This window comes from Papaver somniferum, chromosome 2 (assembly GCF_003573695.1).
Source record: "Papaver somniferum cultivar HN1 chromosome 2, ASM357369v1, whole genome shotgun sequence".
Lineage (NCBI taxonomy): Eukaryota > Viridiplantae > Streptophyta > Magnoliopsida > Ranunculales > Papaveraceae > Papaver > Papaver somniferum.
This window is the reverse complement of record NC_039359.1, coordinates 83,094,681-83,104,352: the sequence shown is the minus strand read 5'-3', so window position 1 is coordinate 83,104,352 and position 9,672 is coordinate 83,094,681. Positions and strand designations below refer to the sequence as shown.

Here is a 9,672-nt window from a genome sequence, read left to right as displayed (position 1 = left end):
ATATATTTAGGCTGGTGAATTTCACTCGCCACCATATGAGACAATCTGGTTAAAAACAGTGGATCAGACGGATATGAGGATAAAGGTGGATATGTGCATTCCTAGGAATAATTTAGAAGACATCTGTTATTCATGGCAATTTGGCAAGCGCAGCCTCGGTCAGGTTACAAAGTTAACCAGTAAGGAAGATGGTACACTGGTGCAGCCAGCAAACCTGCTAAGCCTGCTAAAGTCCGTGTTAGTAGTCAAGTTTGGTGTATGGTCTTCCCAATCTGTTTTCAATGACGTATCTGATCTCATGACTGAAATATCCGTAGGTGTAGATTAAAAAAATTAATTATTCCTTGATAAACAAGTGCTAAGTGAGTTTCTTCAACAAAATAACAGTCAATGCTAGCGTCGAAAAATGATATGAGGCCACGAGGGTACCAACATACCTTTTAAGTAGTATGACTGCAATGCCAACTAGACCCTAGAGAATTCATTTATTTGTCTTTTAGCAACTGATAAGTCTATTTATCATTAAAAATGTCAATGCTAGTCAAGTCAAGAGTCAACACTCAAGAGGCATATACGATGTACCTATATCTATTCATCACTATGGAAAGTTGTACTTACGCCACTCTAGTGTTTCACAGTCAAATTACGCAACAAGAAAGCAGCGGCCAACCAACAAAGACCCCGAACTTTGTACAGTTTTCAACAATTTATTAGCCCAATCTTCTGATTTCAATGAAGTAGTCTCAAATTTAACCTTTTTTTCCTAAACCCGATACATTACAATTTAACGTAGATAGTAGTGTTTTTTTTCTTTTCTTATAGTAGGCGGAGATTTTTGACTATTGTAAACGTTCAATAGGAGCAGATTTTTGCTATCATAACGTGACAATATCAATAGTTATATCTTTGGACCTTTTTTTTGGTATTGATACGGTTGTGGTTTGTTACCGCAAATCGATGAAAATATGTAGTCTTTTAAGATTTGCACAATAAAAAAAAGGAAAAAAAAAAGACTTTTGTAGTTTTTCTTCCTCATCAATCTAAAGTGTTAAAGGTTTGAAAATTGACATATTAATTCATGTATTGAGTATTTGTGGTAGTTCACAAGTTTTGGAATGATTTTCAGATTTTATGGTCCACATTTGAACACTCACATTTCCTTGAGTACTGAATCAAATTGTACAAATAATGCCCATCTTGAAATCACACACAATTCCCTTAAAACTGCTTAGATAATTCAGTCGATATAGTTGACTAACCTAGCTCCTAGGTTCATACAGGTAAACAATACTCTGTTTGCATGAGAATTGAGACTATACACAATTTTAACGCCCAATTTTAACGGAAAATATAATCCACACCTCACAAATAATGGTTATTTCTTGCTCACAAATCACACTCAATTCTATATAATTATACAAAAATGCTTTATAAACCAAAAAGATTTTGACATTGCCAAAACCAATCTCACAAAATTGGTTGGCGAGTTCTGCTTCATCTTTCGAGACTAGCAGGAACTCACTTTTAATGTGCCTGTCGGTGTTGGTGACGTCCAGAACTCTCCGTTTGTAAAGTATTTTTCTTTGCCAATTTTATCTATATAATAACTGTACTCACTCTAATGTATGTTTTCAGTTCTCATATAACTAGACAATACGGTTAAGTTCCCTCCCAATTCCCAATCCCGAAAATGATTTATATATCGTGGTTTGAATCTTGCTGGTCGTCAGGAGAGTTGGGTGGATCCCATCCTAAACCCACTCCTGCTGAATTGCCGGTTCAGGAAAGGACCCCATCCATTCATTATGTTGGGACAATCCGTGAAACTCAACCCGCTCGATGTATCATTCCCGTTCCCAACACATAACAATAAGGGGCCAAAGACTCCAAACTACTCATCTTTTTTGGTACAATGAGTGAGCGCCAGACCAACTTGATTGTTCTGTCCAGCAACAAACTCACTCACTCACGCACTCACTCTCAGTCTAATTTTTACGGAATGAATTAAAGTGTCACCCCACCAACTATTTTGGAGTTTTCCTCATTATTTCTCTATATATACTCCTCCTTACCTTCGCATACAAATTCAAGATTAAAAAACAAACAAACTCTCTTTATACTCTCAACGTGGAGACAGAGTGAGCAGCCCACCCCATCAAGAAAAACAGTGAGGAAAAAAAAAGTTATGGAGGGAGTAGATGCTTACAGTTTTCATGAAGTATTGAATCAAGAATCCATGAATAACTCAAAATCCAAAATCCTTGATACAATTTCTTCATGGTTGGATCTAGATGATCCCAGCATTATTCCTCAAGAGCTTCAACAACTTCAATATCTTCAAATGCTTGATGAAAACTTTTTCGAGTTTGCAAATACCACCACCACTGGTACAAACATGGAATATGAGCATCCATATCCAGAATGTAATATTCTTCCTACCTTACCCAGACCCGATTCACCGTTCTTACTTGATCTTCATGAATTTGATAACAACATTATTTCTCAACCTGAAGATCACTATTATCACCCTGTTCTTCCTGGTCACGACGAAGTTATTCTTGATCAACCAGTTAACAATGATGCAGAATGTGAGCAATATCTTAATGTAATGACAGAGAGCAGTCCTGACAGTATTGGTGTTGATCAATATTTCCAAACTGATAGCGACAATCTGATCACCATGGCGTCAATCTCGCCGTCATCATCAGTTTCTGATGTTGCTCGACAACCGCGGTTGAAGATGCAAAAGACCGACAATATCGAAAAGCCACCTAAAGTATCAACTAAGCGACATCGAAGTACCACAACCGTTACTGCTGCTGCTACTGTAGCAGATGACGACGACGAGGAAGAAGAAGAAATAGATGATGAACCCAAAAAAGGAACACTAAATTGTAAAAATTTAGTTTCAGAAAGGAATAGAAGGAAAAGGCTTAGTCAACAATTGCTTGCTTTACGTGCCCTTGTTCCAAATATCACAAAGGTAAAAGAACTCAATAATACTTTTTTCAAATTAATAAACCTTTTCAATTATATTGATACATGGGTTATGATTTTGGAAACTAAAAATTCCATTTGTGATTATGTTACAGATGGATAAACGATCGGTATTAGTGGATGCACTATCTTATTTAAGGAATATGCAAGAAGAAACAGCAAAGCTACAAAAGGAACTTAAAGAACAACAATTCCTCCAACAACGTCAACCTAGATTATTGAACAATGACATTATAGAGGAAGATGAAGATGAAGAGGATGATGATGATCTTGATGATGATACTCGTCCAAGAATTAACACTCATGCCGGCTCTGCGTCTAAAACCAAACCACAGATAATCGAGGTATTATTCATGCATGGCAACTCCTATACCTTTTCAGTTACTGTCATTTGTTTCATAAGATTTCTATATTTGATGCGTTCAATGTTCGCAATACCTTTTCCTTGTTCTCCTGTTTCCTGCTTCGTTTTTTAGAATTTGGTGTCAGTTATTTTGCATAGTAATCTTTTATGTCATCATCGTAATGGTCCGAACGGAATCATTTAAGGCCATAAGATAAGACGAACAGTATGACAGATGAGATCGTAGGCAGGAATCTGTTACGTACGTTGGGCAAACTTTTGAAAGTTTATCCAGTATGTATCTAGTCGTCAAGTCTTGTTTAGGATATAGGGATTGATTCGCAGTCATCAATGTAAATATTGTCGTAGGAAGAAAAGTTGTTACATGAGAGAAGAATAATTACTCTTCCTTCCGAAGTTGGGTAAAAATCTTTCGAACTCCCAAGTCCCAACTTCTATTGACAGTACCATGTCTGCCTTACTCACTAATATTTCTTACCATGAGCTTTTTTTAAGTACTATCATTCGGTTCAGTACACGATCAAACCCACTCTGAAATGAAAAAGTCTACATCCTTTCGAGATAAAAATTTCTGGTGTAGGGAGGGAACGTACATATGGATTTTTAATGGCTCGTGGTGGAATTTGCACTTGGAAAATAAAAGGGTCAGATCTCTGATTGCATATCAGAGAGTTGTAAAGCCATCAGAGAGTTAATTCCAGTGACTTTACATGTGCATGCATCTTTGTTTGTCATGAACAAATGAAAATAAAAAAAAATATCGAGGTTGTGGACTGTATCTCGGCAGCCTATTCAAAATATAGATCTAAGTCATTTGTCAAAGGCAAGCTGCTTTTGTCTCAAGCACAAACCTTAGACCCCCGGCATTTACTTACTTGAACGCTGGTTGCACAGCAAAAAACAATTTGGATTTTACGTATATTCTAAGTTTTCTTCTTGACATTTCTCCTTTGAAATTAACATATGCCTTTTTCTCTAGTATTTTCTTTAGGCTTTTGGAAAATCTCAGACAAAAGTACTTATCTAGGAATAGGGGGTTCATCTAGACTCTAGGTTTCATTCTTCGTCAAGCTCGATTAACTGGTACTGCCACTTTTTTCTTCTTGATTTTAAATTAATTATCTTTTTTTGAACCATGCAGATCGACATAGAGAAAATGGAAGAGAAAAGGTTCATAGTGAAGATAACATGTAAAGGTGCGAACGGCATAGCAGGCGACACCTTCCGCGTTATGGAAACTACAGGGTTTGAGATCACTTATGCTGCTGTAGATCAAATCAAACCCCAACATGTCCTAAGTACGGTCTTCATCAGGGTAAGTTCTTTCAACCTTTCTGTATATTTTTTCCTAAAAGTTTACCTTTCACCCTTTGAAAAACGAACAAAGAACAACTATAAACAAGGAATTTAAGCTTACCATCATGAAGTCTACAGTCAAGATTTCCAGTCTTTATGCCCAAAATGATGTATGAGTTTATTGACCCCATATCGCACGTTGGTTAAAGACCCTACATAGTAGTGATGCTGATCACTGTATAGTAACTGGCTTTATGAATTTTTAGAGGAAAACGAACAAAAAAGCCAAAGAAAATGATGCGTTTAAATATATGATGATATGATATTATTTTGAGTGGTAAGAGTCGCGCACTAGGAGTTAGAAGTTAGGATACATGTATTACGTAAGTTGATAGTGTGACTCTAACACCAGCTTAGTTCTTCAAGTACTTACGAGATGGTACGTCCAAGGAGGTAAGGATAAAAAACCATTCACGCAGTCAAAATTAGAGACCAACAAATTTCAACATTCTCTTCTGTTTTGTAATTTTTATACTATCGACTAATACTGCCAAATATGAACCGCTCATCATCTTTGAGCAATAATATTCAAAGTTTTTAATCTTCTGAATGATTTAAAAATTAGAGTAGGTTAATATATCAAAAGTGCTAATAATGTCATCTCAATCAAAATAGGGTACCCATCCAAAAAAATAAATACTAAACCCTTAACATGAGTTGCACTTTGCAGTTCATCATCGATTAATAATTGAGAACATATCAAATTGTTTAAAAAAAAGAAGAAGAAGCACCAAATCAATCAGCAGGAATGGGTTTGTTTTTTGTGCTTTAATCACTCTATCAACTAAATTAAAGCTAACTGTTCACTATAAAAAGAGATTAAAGGTAACTAAAATTAAGTGGTGCTTTGGTCGGTGAGATGTCTTTTAACTTTTAAGTAGCATAAGATTAGTAAGAGGTTCATTTTTAATGTTACCCACCATCAATCAGTGATTCAAAACGTGTTTCACGATGAACATTGTTCCAGCGGTGGCGCAGCCAACGTCTATGTAACTGGTGGCAAAAATATCAACGGCAAACAAGATTAAATGACCAATTTTAAGGGGTTAAACTTGTTAGATTTTGTGGAATATGTACGTAGCACTCTCCTACCACTACGAGGATCGGAAATGATCTGGGCCCCCAGAACTTATCCCACAAAACACAGAGTGGTGGGATCAAAAACCCACCCCTATAATTTTTTGGTGGATCTCACGGGATTGTGTGTATCGGGATTTCTCGGGAGAAAAAATTTGATCAGTGTAGCGTTCCCCCAACCAGGATATGCCATGCTGAAATTCATGCATATACATAAAAGCTTTTATAAAGTGCTTCCACATAAAAGCTCTATTCATATATTCGAGAACCCGTCACGATATTTTGTTTTCGTATATCCTTTCTCATTTTTTTCAATCCAAAAGTGACATTCTTTTACAAAAAAAGAAAAAAGAAAAGAAATAATATATGTCCCATTAATAAAAAGAAAAAATGATTACATAAATCACCACTGCATTCTATCTTTTTGCTTACATGTTATCACTTTTCGAAAATACGTCACAATGTTCTGTTTTGGTACATCCGGCTCCCATCTCGATTAGAAGAAGAAAGTTCAGATTCCTTGAACACTAAAGCGTCTAAAGCCCAACAAAAGAAATGATACATCAGCCTCTCCTTCCTCGTGCTCTCCACAACACTATTACTAGAATCAAATTCCGAATCTCGCAATATCACACCTGATTACATCTTGTCTTTTCTAACTGGCATCAATAGGACGGGTTTCTTCAGACAAACAAAAAATTGGTTAAAAAGATCAACAATTTCTGGGTGAAAAGGATATTTTGATACTGTTTAAATGGACAAAAATGTAAAACTAACCAGGATGTAAACATTTTCATCCCATCCATTTTTAAATACTTTTTCTTATTTTTAATTTACATTATTATGCATCCAGTTTCATCCTTTCTATTTTTTAAATTTAAGTCAGGATGAATCCAGTTTCATCTTTGTTATTTTTTTGATGTCAATTTCACCCATAATAATTTTTACTCGTCCATTTAAAACATGTTTTACAAATATTTGCAAAATGACTCATTTTCAGTTCTTCAAAATACTTAGTAATTTGGAAACGATTTATGAAAGTCTGAGCATCACTTTCAATCACTTTCGAAAGCTTGCATTGGGCTAGGAAAGCTTAAATTACATGTCCAAACTGTATTGGCTAAGCCTCTAATGATTCTAAGATAAAACATCATCTTGATGATGATGTTTCAACTTCTCCAAAACTAGCTTTAATAGTCTTTGGTTTAACGAGAGAAATGGAAGTTTCCTACCCATTTTTTAGAAAAAGAAAACAAGTAAAACAAACGTATGTTTTCCACTCAGAATTTTCTTCTCGCCCACTTTGGTCTTTTTTCCTGCTTTGGGAGGTGGGTGATAGCCATTAGTTAGTCTTAGACTTGGGAACGATTGTTGGGCATACTATTTTTGACCTTTGCTGTAGCCTAAATGTTCATGCTAACAACATGGACCTAACCATTGGTGCATGATGACCTTGAACATTTGGTAGTTACTTTTTTGGTTTTTTAATAGGAAAGGGAAATTCATTTGTCATCTGGTAGTTACTGATAGCTACTATAGTCCCCAGGAGCACTATCTTGGGTAGGTCTTTTATTCTGTGGGGTGTCTCAGGCACACGACAAAGACTGGAGACATATGAACCAGCTTGAAAAAATAGAAATAATAATGTTGTGGATCAATAGTCGGTAGAGAATCTCATTAGAAATGAATGAAGCTGTATTCCACAAAACAAAATGCACGATCAAAAGAAAACCGCACGTTTATTTTCTTCAGAAGGGTATGGACCGTATCATTGAAAGGGTGGTTCTGCATTAGCACTCTCTTATCCGAGATTTAAGTAGTGACGTCGTTTTTGATGGACTTTTGCAGGTGAAAAAGCAGGAGAAGATGACTGAAGAAAAGCTAAAAGATTGCATTATCAGCTCTGCCTTGAGATGTGGACTGAGTGTCCTACCTGCTTGTTAGTGAAAAATGGGAAAAGTTGCTGCTGTACTAAAAGACGTTATCTTGTTGCCAGTCTTGTCCATTGTATGATTATGATGCCACTATGTATAGATGTGCGCGTGGGAGTATATTATGCAGAGAGTCAAACGAAAGAGGCCTGGTCATGATGCATCAGAATGAAGAGAGATTAGGTTTCTCGTTGTTCGTTATCTTTATGCTGCTGCTTATTTGTTATCGAGTTGTCAGAGTAAAGAATAATTACTAATAATGCTGATTATGCTGAAGATCGCATGTTTGTTTGTTTTTGTTTTTGGCACTTTTTGGTTTGTTTGTAAGACTTATCTCTAAATCCTGTAATACAGCTTTTATTATCATCTCTTAGTATGTGAATATCCGGTTTGGTTTGTTTGGAGTTATAAAGTTTAAGATTTTTAGGCACAAGGACCTTAACGAAATTTGGGTTTCAGGAACACATCCAAGGATTATTTATATAGATCGGGTATATATATATATGTATATATATAATTGTTTATATAAAAATAGAGTTTTTTTTTAAGGGACGTGGTTAATCGGAGCCTCTGGTTGATTCTGGCCCCACCAATTAATATTTCGGTCAATAAAAATTGAGGAGAATTTTGTAGGCCCGCAATACATATTCCAGTCAATCACATTTTAGAATATATTACCTAAAATATATATTTTGGAAACATTCAAGCACAAATATAGACAATTTTAACATTACCAAAAAAAATGATTTTATATAAAAATATTCATGATTTTATAATAAAATTAAATACACGATAAATAAAATTAGATACATAATATTTATCATGATTCCGTCGTAAAATTAAATCCATCATAAGAATTAAAATATTCATCACGATTTCATCATAAAAATAAATCCACCATAACAATTAAAAAAAGAAAAAAAAAATCCAACGCCCAATGTCCATTTACACTTTTATAACAAAACTCGCCTAATTACAACCGAAAAAAAAATCAATTGTTGAAATTAGACTTTCAAATCAACGATCAGAAGAAAACATACCTGTTTGTGAATCTCACATATGAATCGAGTAATCTTCTTTCGAGTGCTTATAAAAGAGTTCGTTTATCCTGTACAAATAAAAATAATATAAAATCATTAATAAATAATCCTGTTAACAGTATTGGTACATTGAAATTAAGCAAAAATCACCAAACAATATGACATCAAAAAGAAAAAAAAAAACAACAAATCGTTAGCTGCAACAAAAAAAGGAAAAAAATATTGAATGAGCTTTTCATATTATCCTTTTTTTTTCAATTTTTTTTTTCTTCCATAAAGAAAAAGCACATCTAGAATATGTTTCATTTTTCATGATACATTCCAGAAATATGCAAATTCTAAAAAAAACTTATTGTTAAACTAACCAAAATAGTAAAATTCTATTATTTAGTTTAGAATAAAATCTGTAGGGAAACGTAAACAAAATTATTTTTCTGGAGATTTCATTGCTAAATATAATGTTAATTCCAAAACCTTAGAATATTTACTATAATACTATAAAAATAATACTCTTTTAAGATCGGCGACTCTCTATAAAACGTCCAACCCAAATCACTTTTATTATTTCGGCGCACCTATTTTTCAAGAACAGGTTGAGAATTTTATTTTATTTCGTTGTTTGATTCGTGGGTCTGTGGTTTTCTTTTTTTTTTTGTTTGCAGATCATCACCAGAAATTCCCAGGTTCGATGTTTCCTCTCTCATTCGACAACAACTCCAGTACTCTTCTCTGTCAAAACCTAGATTTTGTTTTTTGTTTTATTAAAAGCCTTAATTTTTCTTCCTTTTGTAGCCAGGTTACTTTTAATCCAGGTATTCGCAAGATGTTTCTTATTATTTTTTAAATCCTTTACGGGAGCAGATTACTAAAAAATAAAAAATTTAGGTGTGCGTTTTTTTCATCTCTT

At 34.5% G+C, this 9,672-nt stretch overlaps 1 protein-coding gene across 1 annotated transcript; it reads left to right on the top strand.

Annotated features, from left to right (window-relative positions):
- The first annotated feature begins 2,103 nt into the window (after positions 1 to 2,103).
- On the top strand, positions 2,104 to 8,125 carry LOC113348217 (transcription factor SCREAM2-like). The gene is made up of 4 exons (XM_026591923.1): positions 2,104 to 2,983; positions 3,093 to 3,341; positions 4,503 to 4,676; positions 7,643 to 8,125. The coding sequence occupies exons 1-4, from the start codon at positions 2,186 to 2,188 to the stop codon at positions 7,736 to 7,738; spliced, it is 1,317 nt and encodes a 438-aa protein (XP_026447708.1). The 5' UTR covers positions 2,104 to 2,185; the 3' UTR covers positions 7,739 to 8,125.
- Positions 8,126 to 9,672: the final 1,547 nt, after the last annotated feature.

Excerpts from the sequence above, each read along its gene's own strand:
- LOC113348217 (XM_026591923.1), top strand. The coding sequence starts at position 2,186 with ATGGAGGGAGTAGATGCTTACAGTTTTCATGAAGTATTGAATCAAGAA. Across the intron at positions 2,984-3,092 it reads TTGTTCCAAATATCACAAAG|ATGGATAAACGATCGGTATT; the intron begins GTAAAAGAACTC and ends ATTATGTTACAG. Across the intron at positions 4,677-7,642 it reads TAAGTACGGTCTTCATCAGG|GTGAAAAAGCAGGAGAAGAT; the intron begins GTAAGTTCTTTC and ends GGACTTTTGCAG.